The sequence below is a fragment of the Pelobates fuscus genome, chromosome 11 (genome assembly GCF_036172605.1).
Source record: "Pelobates fuscus isolate aPelFus1 chromosome 11, aPelFus1.pri, whole genome shotgun sequence".
Classification (NCBI taxonomy): Eukaryota; Metazoa; Chordata; class Amphibia; order Anura; family Pelobatidae; genus Pelobates; species Pelobates fuscus.
In genome coordinates this window covers 122,152,008-122,172,244 of record NC_086327.1, presented here as the reverse complement: position 1 = coordinate 122,172,244, position 20,237 = coordinate 122,152,008, and the positions used below count along the sequence as shown (strand labels likewise).

Genomic DNA, 20,237 nt, shown 5'->3' with positions numbered 1-20,237 from the left:
CTGCACTCAGTATATTACACTCCGGAAAACAAGTCAGATCAGGTCCCTGCAGACACGGCAAGTCATTCTGGATGAATCCTAATTTTCCTGACTATATTCAGTAATAGTAGTAGGTTATACTCATATATTCACAATAGGAATGATGGCTTCATGCTCCATAAATCGTTTTCCAAAATGATTCTCATATTTATTAATAATTCTATCAACATATTTAAATACATTATTTATTACAAAGAATATGCTAAACAGGTGGGTTCTAAGCCCTTTAAATTATTTACAATATAAATGTACATTGTTTAGCACAGAGGTAAACACAAAACAACACATTTCAGGCCCAGTGAAGGGGCCAATGGTGGTTACGTATCGAACATGGGTTCTTGCTTTGCAGTGTTCTTTAAATTCCTCCTAATGCCTCATTTAAACACATATTAAAAGGAATACTCTGATCACCATAACTACTATTGTAGTGGTGACCTACTCATGGTAAGCTGGTAGACCATGTATGTATGCTTTGACACTTACCTGTTTCAATGGGGCCCCTTCCAGTCTGCACTGATATGTTAAAGCGAAGTTCATACTTCAGCAATATCAATGATGAGATCTGTCAGCTAATAAATAAAGTATAAAATTGTTAAAACGTGATACTGATAGTATGAATTTCACGTATAGTATGTCAGTACAGACTGGGAGGACCGTGGGCTCCTGACATAAACAGATAGGTGTTAAACCATGCATTAATGGATGGACAGCTTACCACGGGACATCACCAGGGGACTCCGGGTACCATAAGCACTATAGTGCCCAGTAGTGGTTATTATGCTTAGCGGAGACTCCGGAATTGAGCATAGACTTGCAGAGCATCATGAAAGTGGTACAAATGGAGAGACACGTGCTTTCTTTCTTTCATTAGCTATCTTTGTAACTTTTCCTATAACGTTATAAGTGTACAGTACTTCCTTCCATCCAGTCGGTTCACCATCAGTTACAAGCTATCTGTAGGTCGAGATGGTTCCCTTGTAGCACACTGTCCCAGTCCTCCTAGTTAATGCTTCCTAGTAATTGTGTCTGTAGCTGGGTTTGTAGAATTTTCCTTATCAGCTATTTTATTCTTATTTTGTCCATTAAACGTTTAATTTGCTACAGTTTGAAGTTGAATTAAATTCCCAGCAGGTGTTAAAGATCAGAAACCACCAGATATCTGTAAAATGTGTTGGAGCCCGTATACGGTCTTTGCATTATTGTGCATAGTTACTTGTTTCCATAAGGCAATCTATATATGATGTATACCCTTTAGATGGGCACCAAAGCTAGCATGGTTCTTGGTTACATTACAGTGAGAAGAACTGCAACACGTTAATGTTTTGGTGCAGGGAATCACAGTGTCTTCGTGGGATATTTTAATTTTTTCTTGATACATAATATCCCATTTCTTCCTCTCCAGTGCATGTGTCTGTAATGACCGTGCCGTTATAGCTCAAGCAAGTCCACTTCCACTTTCTCAACTGTCCCGATCTGAGGTCACGAATCTCGTGCCAGCTGTGGATGGAATGACAAAGTGACATGAGACAGGGATTCTATCTATGCAGGCTTTAGCTGCTTTCAACAGGAATAAAGGGAAGGAATGCAGATTAAAAAAAAAAAAGAGTTGCTAAATAATAATAGTAATAAAATGCTGGAGGACAACTTTTAGACCTTAACCCTGTGCCAGGACATGGCGAGATGACAACTTTAATGGGAGCGGCAAAATTGATCAGTCTTGTTCTAACTAAGAGTAAAAAGTAGTTATAGTTACCAGATACATTTCTATATTCTTGGATAGTTACTTTTTTTTTTTATCTATTACCTTGTGTTTCAATAAACCGATTATTATCTAAATTATTTCATAAACAGAATATTGGAAAGTCAAGTCAACATCTTGGCAAAGCTTGCCTGTTGCGGTTTCCTTTACCTTTTTCTTTTGAACTTGAATTTGTAAATATCAAGATTTCTGTCTAACTAATTGTTTTATTGTTATTTTCAAACATTCTAATAGTTTTTTTTTATAGATATTGTGTAGAGTCTCCTTCCTCTCCGGAATAAAATTAATACAAAATATTGTGATTTTATTACAATAAGCCAAAAAAATTACTCACAAGTACAACAGTGCTTTTGCCTACACTGGGCTAGGAATGTAGAGGAATAATCATGCAATAATCAATACAGGTTTCTCCCACATATTCTTGGAAATATATTGGAAATTGTCGGTTCCACATAAAAGCTTACTACCCAAAGTGAGAATTCAAAGTGAATTTCAAATTTAAAGGGACTCTATAGTCACCATATAAAAGCAAGAAAGACAGGTCCCCCAGCCTTCCTTCTTGCTTTTATATGTACTTTCATTTATTAAACATAATTTTCGAGGTGTTTTTATATTAAAAACTTACCTCCGTTCCAGCGCCGAGCTCCCCGCTAGGCCGCGCCCCCTTTTTCGTCAAAATGACGAAATTGCGGGGCCCAATAGGACGCTTCTCACAGAGAAGCGTCATCGCGATGTGGTGCGCATGCGCGGCTTCGCGCTGCACCAATCGCGTTCTTCATAGAGCGGCATTGAATGCCGCCCTATGAAGATAGTCAGCGCGATACCGCGCATGGGACCTACTGTCCCCCCCCCGGCCCCCACCCCTGAGCGGCGGTTGGGGGCCCTAAAATTATCAATAAGGGGGGGACCTACTGTCCCCCCCCGGCCCCCACCCCTGAGTGGTGGGTGGGGGCCCTAAAATTATCGATAAGGGGGGGACCTACTGTCCCCCCCCCAGCCCCCACCCCTGTGCGGCGGGTGGGGGCCCTAAAATTATCAATAAGGGGGGACCTATTGTCCCCCCCGGCCCCCACCCCTGAGCGGCGGGTGGGGGCCCTAAAATTATCAATAAGGGGGGGGACCTACTGTCCCCCCCTGGCCCCCACCCCTGAGTGGTGGGTGGGGGCCCTAAATACAAGGGGGGGGGGACCCTAGTTAACCCTTCCCCCCCCCAAAAAAATCTCCCTACCTACCCCCCTCACCCTAAAAATAATGAGGGGGGACCATTAACTAAAAACCTGTAAAAAAAAAAAATGAGATAAAAACAACTTACCATTCGATGTTTTCTTTCTTCTAAAATCTTCTTTCAGCCCCAAAAAAGGGCAAATAAAAAGCCATAATAACCGACGCAATAAAAAAAAAAAAAAAAAAAAAAAACGAGCGCAAAAAAAAAACAATCCATGTTCACCCATGGAGGGCTCCGCGCAGACTGAGTTCCGCAGGGCGGGGGAAGGCTTATAAAGCCTTGCCCCGCCCTGCAATTAGGCTAAGAACACTCTGATTGGTGGGTATAAGCCAATCAGAGTGCTCTTTGTCATTTTACAAGCGTGGGAAAGTTCTTTGGAATTTTACCACGCTTGTAAAATGACACAGAGCACTGTGATTGGATGGCTTGAAATCCATCCAATCACAGTGCTCTATGTCATTTTACAAGCGTGGGAAAATTCCAAAGAACTTTCCCACACTTGTAAAATGACACAGAGCACTGTGATTGGATGGCTTGAAATCCATCCAATCACAGTGCACAGAGCACTGTGATTGGATGGCTTGAAACCCATCCAATCACAGTGCTCTGTGTCATTTTACAAGCGTGGGAAAATTCCAATGAACTTTCCCACGCTTGTAAAATGACAAAGAGCACTGTGATTGGATGGCTTGAAATCCATCCAATCACAGTGCTCTGTGTCATTTTACAAGCGTGGGAAAATTCCAAAGAACTTTCCCACGCTTGTAAAATGACACAGAGCACTGTGATTGGATGGCTTGAAATCCATCCAATCACAGTGCTCTGTGTCATTTTACAAGCGTGGGAAAATTCCAATGAACTTTCCCACGCTTGTAAAATGACACAGATCACTGTGATTGGATGGCTTGAAACCCATCTAATCACAGTGCTCTGTGTCATTTTACAAGCGTGGGAAAATTCCAAAGAAGCTTAAACCCACCAATCAGAGTGTTCTTAGCCTAATTGCAGGGCGGGGCAAGGCTTTATAAGCCTTCCCCGCCCTGCGGAGCTCAGTCTGCGCGGAGCCCTCCATGGGTGAACATGGATTGTTTTTTTTGCGCTCGTTTTTTTTTTTTTTTTGATTGCGTCGGTTATTATGGATTTTTATTTGGACTTTTTTGGGGCTGAAGAAAGAAGATTTTAGAAGAAAGAAAACATCGAATGGTAAGTTTTTTTATCTCATTTTTTTTTTTTTACAGGTTTTTTGTTAATGTTCCCCCCCTCATTATTTTTAGGGTGAGGTGGGTAGGTAGGGAGATATTTTTTTTTGGGGGGGAGGGTTAACTAGGCCCCCCCCCTTTGTAACTAGGGCCCCCCTTTGTATAGGTCCCCCCCTTTTTGATAATTTTAGGGCCCCCACCCGCCGCACAGGGGTGGGGGCCGGGGGGGGGGGGACAGTAGGTCTCCCCCCCCCCTTCAACCACTACAGTAAGCGTCCCTGTGGGTTCGGGCTTCAGCTGTCAGCTGAAGCCACGCCCACAGCAGTGCTGACAGGCTATCAGCACACAAAGCGCGTTCACAGTGCTTTGTGTGCTGATAGCCCGTCTGATGTATTCACCCAGAATGCATCAGACGAGAGGCCTTTTTAGGGCCACTGAACTCGAAAGTCCCTCTGGTGGCCGTCTGATTGACTGCAACAAGAGGTGTTCCAAGCTTCCAATGTAAACACTGCATTTTCTCAGAAAATACAGTGCTTACAAGAAAAAGGCTCCGGGTAGCTGTAGCACTCACCTGAACAACCTCATTAAGCTGAAGTTGTTCAGGTGACTATAGTGTCCCTTTAAGGTCAAAATAGCCAAAACTGGAAAAACTCTATTTTTGGCTATTCTGGCCTTAAATGTGAAATTCGGTTTAAATTCTTACTTTGATAACTAAACCTGATGGTGTTTCTTTTTTTAATGAATAACCCTTATGTCTCTGCCACTAATGTATACATGATGGCATCTTGTCACTGTGGTTGGACCTACCTCCATCTGGCTGTAGATCCACGGAGTGAACTCTGTGACACGACTGTATACACCCGGCTTCTTGGCTTGCCCGCATCCAGTTCCCCAACTTGTCACTCCAGCGATAAACCAGGGTCCAGCATTGTCACTCTGACACACCAGGGGTCCCCCACTGTCCCCCTGAAATACGGTAATAAACACAGTCAGGGTCCGATTTCCATCACCAATTTTACTAGAATAAATATGAAAGCTGCCCTCGAAAAATGATGTCAGCAATATGGAGTTTAAAGGTTTGGTGGTCAGGATATAGAGATATTGTAGGTGAGATATAGACTCAAACAGACATAGTATGGTCCAAAATAGGCTGTGGCTAACACAAATGGAAGGATTCTATGAAATAGCAAGTGGGTGGCTACTAATTTGTGCCCTTTCCACTTTTCCATGAAAAAGAGCAGATCTGATGATATCCATTTCCATACTCCCGATAGGCAGTGACACCGGCAAGCACTTTTTCTTTACTCGATTGGAAGCTTGTTAAAGCAGGGCCTTCTTCATAAACTTTATTTTTGTGTCTGTCAATTACTTGTTGCTATCTAACCCCCCTGTATAACGGTAACATTTGTCAGAAAGACCATAACAAGGGCTGTGGTCTCCATCCAGGGGGGAGGATTTGTGGCCATAGTATTATTGGAATGATGATTAAAACGAAGTGTGACTTTATGTGAGGGGTTCACATAAGGGCCCCCCACCACCACATGTCGAGACACACTCTAAATTTCTGTTGGTTACATTAAGAGGGAAACTTGCTAACTCTTCATACTACATTCTGCAAGTTTGTAGTCACTTTAATTAAGTAATAAGAATAATAGCTAGCAATATTTGGATTGATTGTGTGTGCAGGTATTACAGAGCGGCTGATCCAGATAGCTTTTTTACATGTGGGCTTCGGTCTAATATTTTTGGCCATGCCTTTCAAATGATTTAATATTTTTGAATACATTTTTCAAATGGTTGAATATTTAAAAAAAAATGTAAAATATGTTGGTACATATTTGATATATTTTAGATATTTTGATATATATATATATTTTATTTTATTTTATTTTTTTATTCTTTTTTTTTGTTGTGCAAAAATTTGACAGACATGCATATTTTGTCACGGTAACAATTATAGACATTTCACAAGGCGTTATACTGTGACATATAAGAGAACTGCACATTTTTATGTAACTAACAGGTTAATAATACAAGTTGTGTCAGAGGATGGAAAGGCAGTAAGTGTGCTTGAGTGTAGTGTAGGCTGACATTAACTGCATCAAGGAAAGGAAAGTTAAATAACGTGCTTATCTATGATTAGCTTTGTAGTAACCACTGGGTATTTACGTTTATAGAATGTAGAAATAGCTTATTTTTATACATGAATAATTCCTAGGCATGGTATTTGCTGGTTATGAACAGTAGGTAATATGCTAAATTATCTTAAGTGACAGAGAAACATATTGGCGAAGACTAAGGCTGGATGGTAGACTGCCAGCCTTGGGGGACCTGAGTCCATCGTTCTGCAGGTGAGAGCCCCTCCGGTCCCAGATGCCTGTGTGCTCCTGTTCTGCGCCAATCGACAGTCCATCGAGTCCTGTAGCTGGATCTTGGTCTCTGGGCTTTCTCTGTGCTCTTGATCTGCGCTGCCTTATGTGGGCCCTGCGACGGAGTAGTTTGGAGCGTTGTGCTGAGAAGCCGCTGCAAGATGGTAGGATGAGTGGTCGGTGATGGTGTGCTGCCTTGCGGTTCGTTGCCTGGAGGGCCCGCTGGCAGTCCCGTCTGCATGAGGGGTGTGTTTCTGTGTGGGCGCTGGATCGGTAAGTTGCCGGTTCAGCCTCTTTCCCCTTCATAGCAAATAGATCATTGCGGGCGGCTTTATTTTCCATGCGCTTAAAGAATTCCTGGCAGACTTGATCAAATCGAGCCTCAAAGTGCTCTCTCCAGGTCTGGGTCTCAGGGCTTGATCTTGGCTGCAGGGGTTGTTGCTTGGCGGCCATCTTTGGCCCAAACTGAGGTCCCCACTCCGGCGGGTCAGCCATTTCGAGCAGGTTTGTAAGATTCCCCAGCGGGGACCGTGATGACCCCCACCGGTCCAGAGGGGGGGGGGGATGCGGGACGTCAGGAGAGCTGCTGCTTATAGCGGTCCCCAGGGCGGGAGATCGGCCACCTCTCCCTACCACTAGGCCGCTTTTTTCGCTAGGCCGCATTAGCAGTTATCAGTGAGTAAGACTGCTATATTCGAGATTTTGGCCAATAATAGCCAATATTAGGTTTGTTTGTGTCGGAGCTCTCTGCATGTGCGTCTGGCTAGCTCGGCTGTCGGGCCCCGCCCCCTGATATATATATGTTTATCCAAAATAGTAAATAATTTATAAAGCTTTCTCAAAATATATCTCAGCCTTGGATAAATAATGGTAGAGGTTACTGGTGTGGGTCTCACCTGACACGAGTCTGTGCCTCCTCTCAGATCCCCAGCACACATCATTCTCGGGGTAATCGATCCATCATAAACATCCGCTGCATTACAAACCTGGGTACTGATAATTGACACCTCAGCCTCCATCAGGACTGGCGAAGTGTCATCTGAAATGAAAAGGGGACAGAGTTAACCCGTTAGAAGTAATCGGACCTCCATGATAAAAAAATAATGTGATAGACAGACAGACTCTCAGTTCACCCTTTATTTTTACAATATTTATTTCCCTATATTCTGCATTGTAGAGTGTATATTAAAATTATGCCAATACTTATGTGTCATGAACTTTGGCAGCCATTAAATTTTTCAGTATCATTTGATTTTATATATATTTTTTCCTGCATCAGCATCTTTTTCTACTGTTAACATGAAGTAGAGGGAAACACGGTCAAGGTAATTCACAATTTTTCGAGGATTATTCCGAATGGCAAAACTTAATGTGGAAACATTCTCCAAATCAGCTTTAGTCACAACTTGGGCTATTTTTGCCCAAGATTTACCATTTTGAATTAATTTGAGAAAATTCAGGATTTAGTGAATAATTGGTTTCCATCGTGATCACCGATTCATTTGGCACCAAATGACTGCAGGCATGTTACTGGTTACTAAATTGTCTGTAGATAGATTCAGTTTGCCGATCGATTCTATCTAGCAACCCCCCATCATACCATTTAGCTATTGGCAACCTTTTGTACTCAAGATGTTTTGGACTACATCTTCCATGCGGCTCTTACAGCCATAATCCCAGGAGATGTAGTCCACAACAAATAGAGTTCTGAACATTGCCAACCCATGAGCAAAACTAAGTTGTTATGACGCATGAGATAAATTCCTCCATCTCTCCAAACTTTAGGCTTCCAACTCACCTGAAGATACTACTGTTTTACCAAATCCACTGATCCAGCACTTCAAACCTGGGTTAAATGACTTACCAGTCATGGGGAGGCAGGCCGGCTGGATAGCAGCTGAAATAAACGTTGAAAACAAACATTTACGCATTTTATGCCTCACATTCTCCATTTGTTTTAACTGCTTCTATGAATACTTCTAAACTTTGGTGGCTCAACTTCTCACCCGATACCTTCACACATACACTGTGAAGCACAAACCTTTCCGCTCACATCTCCACACCATGCTCAATGAGCTTCTATTTTTACAAGTAAAATAATTTTGTTATACGGACAGGTCCGAGATAGCAGCTGCATAAGCTCAAATTTTTTTTTTTCGTCCCTACTGTTCACCAATTGATACCATGGCTTGTTAAAAAAAATATGTGGTAGCATAAATGGTAGCCCTTTTTTTCATATACCATATACATTTATTCATCTTTAAGATTTTGAAAAGATTGTTTATTTATACATTATCGTCAGATTGTAGTCTAGGCAACCACGACTCACAAAATGTAGACTGGTCATAATATTATTTATTTACCCGAATAGGTGAATGGGTTCTTTAGTTTCATCAGAGCAATATCATAATCATCAGTGCCCGTATTGTAATTCTCATTTCTAACAATGATTTTGACTGAAGAATAGGCGCGAAGGTCATTCAAATTATTTGCTCCAGCATACACTCTCCACTGGCTCGGGGACGGGTTACTGCAAAAGACACATATACAGGAAGTAGTTTGAGAGTGCATTTTTTGTCTCCTCATGGGAACATTTTTGTTATTCTAGGGATAGGTCACTGATCTACAGATGCTCCTTATGGCGGCTGAAATAGTATGTTCTGTTTAATAAGGGGTCTCCTATTAAGTGCAGATTAGATTGCTCTAACTATGCAATCAACCTGCACAAGGTGGAGTGAAGCAGCTGTTCATTGTAGAGCCCAAGTTGTTCATTGAACAAAGGCAAGTTGCCGCAGGGGAGGGGTGTGCACTGGTCAGAGAAGAAATAAAACATCTAAGTGAGAATCAGATGTTACTGCCTTTATATATTGGACTGTGAGATATGAGCTCATTACACAATTGTGGGGATCCGAAAACCTCTAAATACCTATGCAGGCTCCATCCTCCTTGTGCCAAGTGGTTAATAAATATACCCATTGCAAGTGGCTGTGCTTACTCATTCCCTCATCTTTTGTGCTCTGATAAGAGGAAGTAAAGTTAATGAATGGGCAGGGTGGCCTAATCCACTGCCCCAGTAATCTGCATATATTAAGATGACTCCGCTGGTACCTAATTCTAAGATACATGCTCATCGCCCTTTTGTACCAAGATTCATGCACCTTATGCATGGGATGCCCAAACATTGGGCCATGATGTGAAATTATAAAATTGCCATCTGTTAAGGTGAGGGGAGGTGTGCGGGGATTACCTAAGGTCCCAAATTGATAAAAGGATCTCTGGGTGTACCTCACTAAGCTTATTTCAAGCCTACATTCCTGATTGCAAAGTTGCAAAACAGTCCTTTGTGTTAAAAACAGAGATGCTTGTGATAAAAACCCAATCTTCAGTGAACAAACATACATAACAAACAAAAATAATACATTTGGACATATTTGGCGATGTGGAAGAGTCCGAATTTTTCATTTCATTGAAACCGACGTGAAACGAAAACAGAGTGTGTTAGCCTCAGTCAATGAATGCAATTCCAAGCAATGAAAGTCACACAGAACTGACATTAGCCAAGCAGAAACTCTGATGACGGCCCAATCATGCTGACGGAGGTGGGATTACACCTGCGGCAGCAGTGGTGCTAAACTCTATATGTGCAGCGTTTCATGACAAAATGCTGCACATACAGTCTTGAAGACACCATGACCACTTCAAATGACTGATTTGGTTATGTGCTTGGAAAAACCCTTTAAGGACTGTACAATAAATGATCTATTTTAAGTGTCCTGGATGCGGGTGCTCTATATCAATTTTTTTCCCATTAAATAAATGAGAAACGATTGAGATCAAACGTAGAAGAAATATCCGGACTGAGCCTTCTACTTACTCTGTGAAGCAGTGCGATGCACCCAGCACCCACTGATTATTGATGAGGGTCCCTCCACAAACATGAGCGAATCCCGAACCCACTTGCAGTTGTAGACTGACTTGCCAAGGCCACTTCCCCTGGGAAGCTTCTGTACCCCCAATAATTCGACTCATCTTCCTATTTCCACAATCTGTAGGAGAGGACACAGTGCTTAGAGGGGATACATGCTGCCGGTAACTCTATATCTATATTAACTTATGGAGACATGCTTCCCAAACGATAGCATTAGAACACATAAAGTACTACCCCAAGTAAAGAAACATGTATTATTACTTACCGGAGCATTTAAGAGACAAGTATTGCTGATCAGGACAAGTAGCCCTGAGAGGTGGAGAGAAAATAAAATATACATTAATAATCATCCATCAATTAGTGCCGATTTACTTTTCTGATCATATTATTTCAGTCTAGCTCCGTACTATATACTTTTAGTGAAGGGGATCGATGAGTGCACCGTTACCGCTAAGATTTCAGGAGTAGTTTATAGGTTTTCCTTTTCCATCATATATTCATATAGTACATATCTACATTATTATTTTCATATAGATTTATTTTAAATGGACCTGGTAAAGAGCAGACGTGGTGGGTATGTACATCACTAATTGACATTTAATTGAACATTATCATTAAATATTATGCTATGATGAACATGTTCTTTAATTTATTAAACTTAGGCCTCGATTTACTAAGCTTACCAAATTATTCAAAGCTATTGGTAAAACTTTCCAAATTATTTATTAATTATTCCAAATAATTCTTAATTATTTACAAAAAATCCCTATACTTTAGTAGTAACTTCTGCAGATAAATCACTTGAAATTTTTTTGTAACAGAATTGAATTCAATAAATGGTTACTCCAACCACTTCAGTGACTTGGTAGGAGCCTGGATGTGGAGTGTTCCGCTTGAAGCTCTGTATATTCAGAGTAATTTGCACTTCTCTACGAGAAGTCTGTGATTGAACCGCACAAGTATTGCCATGGCGTCCAATGGAGGAGGGAGGTCCATGTTGGGAGCTTTGCCCAGAGCTGGATTCAAGGTAAGTCTAACACGATTTTCTAAATAATTTTAGCTGGGAAAGGGGACTATTTAGAAACGGCCAATAAGGCCTTTTGATGTGATAAAACCTCAAGTTTAGGTCACCATTTAAATCGAGCCCTTTGTTTCCCTTGGTAATACTTTTATCAGATTGATACTGAAGAACCTAGACTAAAAGAGGCTTTCGCAATCTGTAACTTTTTTAACCACCCTCACCACCAGTGGAATACAAAATCATTAGTGCACATCTTACCGGTCTACGCTGCCCTGGATGCTGTTAGATGCTCCATTGCTGACCATCCCTATATTGCTGGGATTGTCAGGCATCGTCACAGATTGTGTAATGGGAGTACTGAAACAGAATTAACAACAATACAAATGAATAAATATAGCATGGTAGCTTGTAAACAAATACTGTGGTTACCTATTCAGAGCACCTAATAGATTTTTCCTACTTCATTTAAGTTAAATACTCAGGGTTCATTTAGAATCTTCTTGGTAAATTGCAGTCACAAGTTGTTGCCATCACCCTTCAGATCCATAGAGCACATTAGGTGCTTAAGTGCAATGAATGAATGTGTCTTTTTTCCTTTTACAAAAAGTGCAGAATTTTATGGAAATTATGACATTTATAAATTAATCAAATTAATATTGTTACACCTCCTTGGCTGTCAGACAACCGGTCCTTTTACTTCCTAGTTGTTTAGCTCAGGGAAGATAAACTCAAGAGGCACCTGCCTTGTAAAGACTTCTCAATGAGCTGCTCTGGAAAGTCTTGTGATTGGACAGCCAAGGAATGATCGAAAGGTGTTAGAACACACAGCGCATTGCAGTTTGCTGCGTATTAGGCTGAATAACAGCACACAAGTCAGAAATGACCCCTATCCATCACCAAAAGATTGGTGAAGAACTTTTTGCTTGACAATATTAATTTGGCAAACGATACTCACCCTAGGAAGCCGTAGCGTTGGCACACATATGCTGCAAAGTTGCTATTGACCTTGTTGGCACATACAGGCAGCCAGAGATTCTCTTGTGTACGAGACATGATCTGAAGCAAGGAATTATCCCACCGGAACCTTGCTACAAAAGGGATATATAGCGGTCAGTATTTGTATTTATAAATATATTCCCCTTAGTATGTGTTATAATTCATGCCCTATTGCATCCATGTTTTTCGCTCAACAGATAGAACAAATGTAATGTCCATGTGCTACTTAGTATGTGAAAGAAGATGTGGTGCATATTTGCAAGATGTTACTTCCATTTTCCCAAACATGATACAAGAGAGCATACCACAACCCATCTCGTCCCCTCCTCGTGCACACTCAGCAATTCCATTACAAAGAGTTTTGTTGGGAAAACAGCTTTCTCTAGGAATGGATGAACTTGATGAGCCATTAAATGCATCCAGTTTATCTATGAGAGAAAAAACAGACAACGTGTTTCAGGGTTATAGGCAAAATTGATCTTGGCAACGCAAATCTAATGTGCAGAACCATACTTAGATTTGTTGGTTACCTGCACATATCGACAGAGTGCCCTAGTGAAATGACAGTAAAGAAGTGAAAAGAGAAGAAACCCGACGCGCGTTTCGGTGCACCTTCATCAGACGCGCGTCGGGTTTCTTCTCTTTTCACTTCTTTACTGTCATTTCACTAGGGCACTCTGTCAATATGTGCAGGTAACCAACAAATCTAAGTATGGTTCTGCACATTAGTACACTTTAATTTCTTTTATCTTTTCACCTCCTTATACTGGTCTCAAATTCTACAAGTGAGCTATTTCACTTGATAAAACAGTGCAGCATTGTGAATGTTACTACTTTCAGTAGATACATTAGTGTTACACTGGATTTTTTGGTTCTACCTTAGCAGTCTATTATCTAGACAAGCTGGAGTCTTTTGCAGTCAAGGTTTTTTGAAGCCTGTTTTCATACCCACTGTAGTATCCTAGCTCCATTTTGATATTTACTAGGTAGTTTTGATAATTAACATTATATCTACTGATAACTTTTCAACTTTATACAAGTTTTTGTGATTCTTGACCAGTCACCTAGCTAATAATGCATGTCCGTTTTTCTAAGGACATGTCAATTTGATCTCTTAGCGTTCAGACATTTGACCCAATGGAATTTAATTAAAGTCTGCAGTCTGTAGCTGTGAAATGAGATACATATATTTATTAACTGGGAATTCGGAGGTGAGCCATTAGGCAAGGATTTTGTCACTTTATGGGATTCTGACCACTATTTATGGGCTTATATGCTGTACAGTCATTTACTTTCTATTATCATTCCATTAAGATGATTACATTGTATATCATTCCAGATTATACTCTTAGCATCTGGATATTCTACCCTGATGCTAGAGTATTCTTTCAGTTTTACGCATAGGGGTTAAGCCCCAGGACACTTCTGGAGTGTCCACTTAGGTGTTCTTTCCTCAAGTGAAGGTGGGCTCAATTTTGACCACCACCACTTGTGGATCTTTTCATTTTTGAAGTCTAGAAGGGTTCCTGAGAATTTACATGAAGCTTGGCAGTACTTTAGCTTCAAGTGGTGGATGACGGGAGTTATCAAACATTGCCTTCATATTTTAATATGTTTGATCTCTTAAAAAAAAGACAAATGTCAACTACTTCCGGGAAGAATACCGATTAAAGAAGTAATAAAACATTTGCATCCACACACTCCATATATACCCTGTCAACTGTGAGTTAATCCGACCACATCTTCTTGATTCAACCACCTGTCCATAGTATTCTGTCGTTTGAGATCTACTCTAAAATCATGCAAAAGTATAGGATGGCACACATTGCAGCCCAGAGCAGACTACACTCACAGATTCAGTAGAACAAAATTTAGGACCGGGCACAAGTGAGAGGTCCAATATAGTAAAAGGTAGGAAAAAGCAATGTTTTAACTCAAAAACATCCAACCATTTTTTCAGTTGGACATATGACCTATGTGGATCATTTACTATAGATAATTCACTAAACATATAATTATTAGATAATTATGATAATCAATTCATCATGCTAGAAGAATCTCAAAGTGCACAGCATATACATAGCAAGCCGAACTAGCTCAGTTAGGAGAGCATTAGACTGAAGATCTAAAGGTCCCTGGTTCAATCCTGTTTCTTTATTGGTTGCATGATAGAAATATGCAAATATATAAAGGGAATCAACACAGTAAAGGAGCAGAGTATAATTGAAAGACATAGGACAGTCTTAAATTAAAGGGCAAAGTTTAAACATAATATCAGGAAGTATTACTTACTTAGAGGGTAGTGGATGCATGGAATAGCCTTTCAGCTTAAGTGGTAGAGGTTAACACACTAAGGGAGTTTAAGCATGCGTGGGACATCCTAGATATAACATAAGGCCAGGGGCTAATAAAAGTATTTTGAAAATTAGGCGGACTAAATGGTTCTCATCTGCGGTCACATTCTATGTAAAGTCAAAAAAAGTAACTCACATGCAGCGATCAGACCTAACCCAATTAGCACAACGATTGCAACAATGAAGATAAAAGCGGTGGTCCCCCGCCTGGAGAAGCACGAAAGGAACGGGAATTTATTTGATGCTGGAAAAAGAGCAATGTTATATATTAAGTTTTAGAATAAAGAAAAGATACATTTTTAGAACAGATTATTTTAAGAATCTGACTAACTCTGCAAGGTAAGTCAGAGACGATCCAATTGATCACTCCCAGTGATGACGTATCAATAGTTTTCACCAGTGATGCCTATGGCAAGTCAAACAACCAACCAACCAGGGTTGATGTATCTCATGCAGAGTGAACCTGCCTGGTATTTTGGTTGTTCGTGGCCAATGCTAATGGGTCTGGTCTGATAAAGAATTGGTATAGACTTTTTCTCTGATAGTGAAATGAAACTTGAGACCTTCTGTGAGGGAACTAAACACAGGGCAAGCAATGTAACACGTATCCATATCTAAAGGTGCTACTTCTTACATACTAATTTTGACTTAAAAACGTAACAGACTACGTTATTCCCAGCACTAAAAATGTTTTAAAATAAAAATAAAAAACACAAATAGTGCAAAACTGGATAGCTTAATATTAAAGCAATTGGTGTTATACTGGGGCTCTTTTTGCTAGATTAGGTAAATCAGACAGACCTAATGTAAAACACAGTTCCCTCATTTCAGATCTCTCTGGATCTTTTACTAAATTCTAAAATATTCCTGGTGTGGAATTATCAATAAGAATTCAGTTTAACACAAGTTATTACAATTGTATTGAATGCTGGCAGAATGATGGGCAATTCTATTCTAAAACTACTAAGTAGCAAAAATCTGTAACCTTGTATTGACGTTGATGTCATAATTCTCTGGTAAGAGCCTCAGATATTCATTAAAAATGATTGCTACTGACAAATTCATGATAAACGCCGCCAAACTGATAGATTCTAAGTGGACATTGCAGAAGGCTAGATAGATACCAGATTGTGCTCTGTGATCCTTCACTTTATTTAGAATACTTTACAACGAATACATGATAATAACAGAATAATAATAAAGTCGCTTAAGGTTAATTGAACAGTTTTTAGTTATCCTAACTCTGAACTGGAAATCATTGTCCAAAATCTCTATTTTGTGAGTCAAACAAGAGTGTGCAGAGGGAAAGACTTTTAGCAATCCCGAATAGCTTACTTGTAAGTAATAATCGCTACTGGCTAATCTGAATTTACTGTATGATCTCTATGGTATGGTTATCTTCCTGCCTTTCCTCGCTTCCTCTCTCTTGCTATGCAGCCATTTTTGTCTTTGAGATCATAATAGGTCTGCCCTGCTCAGATTTCTATATGATTTAGCTGTGCCAAAAAAACTCTGATAAATTTCAACATTACTTCCATTTATTGTGAATGTGAGTCCCAATCAGTCATGCAATACTCACGGGGTCTCTCAATAACATAGTGGGGTGCAGGAGGTTCTGGCTGTATGGTGTATGGCTGGTAGTACGTCCCATGAACCCCTGGTTGGTGAGGAGCAGATGGATATGAAACATATGGGGAGTTCGCATAACGCTGTTAAAAAATAAAATATAAACAGATCAGACTCCAACTTTGATAGATGCCATCATCAGTACTTTATCTGAGCAGGCCCATAATATATATATATGAAATATTACATTTAAGACATAATAGATACTCATGAAAATAGCAATAGATAACCATTAACTGAACTCACACAGCTGGCACAAACATAGCATTGATTGAACAGGCTACACAAGGAACAGAAAACACGTTATATTGGATTAGGGCAGGATGGTGCTTTAAATAGAAAGTCCTTCGTAATCGTATGTATACATGCATATCGCACAACATATAATTTGTCAGATTTACAATTGGAGTGTTACGTTTCAAAGCTGGATAGGTTAGTTACAGACCTGACACTACAAATCCTAGGGAATGTTGTAAGATGTTTTATATTATTCATTCACTCTTAATTTACAATGATAGTTGGGTCTCGAAATGATGAAAGGGGACATTCCTGTTTCCAGAGGTAACAATTGTTATCTAACCAGAACCATACACAAACAAACAGAGTACAACAACAGGAGGTACCCCTAAATCAGGGTTATTCACAAAGTGAAAATTCTAAATGAATTTCAAATTCAAGGTCAAAATGGCTAACCTAATGTATGCTTTCAGTGTAGCTGCTTTGCCCCAAAATGTTTAATTCACTTTGAATTCTCTCTTTGGTGATTAACCCTACAAATGTATCCCAGTTAGTCCAAGACATGGAGCAAATGGCTCTTTTTTTGTTTTAAGGTGGACGAGAGTACTAGGAAGGTTATCAGCTGGAATAATGAACTAAAACGGTTTCTAAAATAAACTTGCAACGGGATCTCTGTCCCTTAAACTTTACATGCTATGAGTGAACAGAGTCAGACGTCTGTCACAGCAGCGGAACTACCGAAAGGCCCGGTCAGCGCTGTGGCCCTTCAGTGATGCGACCGCCCCCCTTTGATAATATCAGCACAGCAAGGAAGTGACATATCGAACTGCGGGGGAGGAAGGCAGAGGAGGGGGGGCGGAGTGGGAGATTGTCTGACTCTCAACAGTCTTAGGTAGTCCACTGAACCCAGGGCCGGCCTTAGGCATTTAGACGCCCTGTGCGAAAAATCTTCACAGCGCCCCCCCCCCCCCGTCATCCATGTATGCTGTTATGTTTGTGTTGTCTGTGTATGTAATAGTACGTGTGATGACTGTGTGTGATATGTATGCTATGTGTGATATTTGTAATGGGTATATTAACAGTGTGTGATATGCGTGTATTGGTTGTATGTGACACACACAGACACACACACAGAGTCAGACGGCCATACACACACAGGAAGACATCCACACACACACAAGCAGACAGTCATACACACACACACACACACACAGACACACACAGGCAGACAGTCACACACACACACAGACACACACAGGCAGACAGTCAGTCATACACACACAGACACACACAGACAGTCATACACACAGACACACACAGAGGCAGACAGTCATACACACACACACACGCAGACAGTCATACACACACACAGACAGTCATACACACAGACACACACAGGCAGACAGTCATACACACAGACACACACAGGCAGACAGTCATACACACAGAGGCAGTCATACACAGTCACACACACAGAGGCAGACATTAATACACACAGACAAACACACAGATGCAGACAGTAACACACACAGACACACAGTGGCAGACAGTCATATACACACACACACACACACACACGCAGACAGTCATACACACAGACACACAGAGGCAGACAGTCATACACACAGACACACAGAGGCAGACAGTCATACACACAGAGGCAGACAGTCATACACACAGAGGCAGACAGTCATACACACAGAGGCAGACAGTCATACACACAGAGGCAGTCATACACAGTCACACACACAGAGGGCAGACAGTAATACACACAGACAAACACACAGAGGCAGACAGTAATACACACAGACACACAGTGGCATACAGTCATATACACACACACACACACACACACACAGACACACAGAGGCAGACAGTCATACACACAGACACACACACAGAGGCAGACAGTAATACACACAGACACAGTGGCAGACAGTCATACACACAGACACAGTGGCAGACAGTCATATACACACACATACAGTCATACACACACACACAGGCAGACAGTCATACATACACACACACACACAGAGACACACACAGGCAGACAGTCATACACACAGACATACAGAGGCAGACAGTCATATACACACACACACACACACATAGGCAGACAGTCATACACACAGGCAGAGAGTTACACTCACCTGACAATCCCACAGTTACCTGTGGAGTTCATTGTGGAGGCAGTGCAGCTCCTGGTGACTGTTTGGTGGGGAAGCAGGGACTCCTTCCTGCTTCCCCTGCAGCCGTTTTCCGGCGCTTTTAGCTCCGCCCCCGCCGCACGGTAAGCTCCGCCCCCGCTGCATTTTTTTTAATCGGCTGTGCGGCCGCACGGCGCCCCCTGCTCCATGGCGCCCTGTGCGGCCGCACAGCTCGCACACCCCTAAGGCCGGCCCTGACTGAACCCCTTAGAAGTCACTTTCCTGCACCGCAAAAGGTAGGAAAAGGGAGGGTGGCTTTAAATTTTGCATGCCTGTCTGCATGTGTATATCTGTATGTGCCCCTGTATCTGTATGTGTATCTGTGCATCTCCATGTGTGTCAGTGTGTGCCCCTGTATATGTGTGTCAGTGTATCTGTATGAGTGTCATTGCGTGTGTATCTGTATCTGCATGTGCCATATTGTGTGTGTATCTGTCCCATGGCACTGATCTGTTACATTCAGCCTTAAGTAATTTTTAATGTTTAGTGCTCAGCATCCCATACCCTCTCTGCTGCATAGGCTAATGGAGGAAGCATTAGCCTGAGCAGCAATGGGCGACTGATTGGCTGAAAGTGTCAGCTGACTGCTTTCAGCCTATCACAGTCCCCATTGCTAGTATGATTTGGTATGACTATAAGGAAGTGTGTAATCTCTACCTCAGCCACACATCGAGTGAGGGTGAGGTTTTAGGAAGACAGGGACCCTTATTTAGTGTTAAACTGCCTGAAAATGGTTTAACACTGAATGGAAGTACAATGCCAGGGCATTCCATGAACTATAACCACTTCATGATGAAATAGTTATAGTTCCTACAGTGTCCTTTTAACAGTTTTATTGCTGATCTGCTAACAAAAGGATACCCAGAGGGATTGATCAATTTATATAAATCAATAGAATAGTAATCAGAATAATTTTCTAGAGAAAGCTTAAATGGATGTAATAATTCTTTATTATTATAAGAAGGTTAGACAATAATCCATTCCATTCTAAATCCTCACTTGTTGAGACTTGTCGGGATTACAGTGTCTGAGTAGCCAAACATAGGAAAAAACATTGTTTGTGAGAACTCCGTTTAGTTCTATGGAAAACAGGTCTCGACAAAATAATATGTTTATTTAAATTGGAGAGAAAGCGATTTTCAAACCACATAGTAAGTATCTCCTTTGTCTCATTAACATGGTTATTTAACCCCTTAAGGACACATGACGTGTGTGACATGTCATGATTCCCTTTTATTCCAGAAGTTTGGTCCTTAAGGGGTTAAAGTGAGATT

At 41.1% G+C, this 20,237-nt stretch overlaps 2 protein-coding genes across 2 annotated transcripts in view; both read right to left on the bottom strand.

Annotated features, from left to right (window-relative positions):
• The window catches only part of LOC134577551 (FXYD domain-containing ion transport regulator 6-like), a 120,664-nt gene that overhangs the window by 69,008 nt on the left and 31,419 nt on the right, over window positions 1–20,237 (bottom strand). The window lies entirely within an intron of this gene.
• Window positions 1,302–20,237, bottom strand: part of TMPRSS13 (transmembrane serine protease 13) — a 38,930-nt gene continuing 19,994 nt past the window's right edge. Inside the window, exons 2-13 of the mRNA XM_063436336.1 lie at window positions 16,470–16,599; window positions 15,027–15,134; window positions 12,842–12,964; window positions 12,496–12,628; window positions 11,799–11,897; window positions 10,785–10,828; window positions 10,466–10,637; window positions 8,955–9,121; window positions 8,390–8,488; window positions 7,488–7,630; window positions 5,030–5,188; window positions 1,302–1,536 (exon numbers count right to left, since the gene is read on the bottom strand). Of these exons, the coding sequence (XP_063292406.1) occupies window positions 1,519–1,536; window positions 5,030–5,188; window positions 7,488–7,630; window positions 8,390–8,488; window positions 8,955–9,121; window positions 10,466–10,637; window positions 10,785–10,828; window positions 11,799–11,897; window positions 12,496–12,628; window positions 12,842–12,964; window positions 15,027–15,134; window positions 16,470–16,599 (1,395 nt within the window). The 3' untranslated portion in view covers window positions 1,302–1,518. The remainder of the gene's footprint in view (window positions 1,537–5,029; window positions 5,189–7,487; window positions 7,631–8,389; window positions 8,489–8,954; window positions 9,122–10,465; window positions 10,638–10,784; window positions 10,829–11,798; window positions 11,898–12,495; window positions 12,629–12,841; window positions 12,965–15,026; window positions 15,135–16,469; window positions 16,600–20,237) is intronic.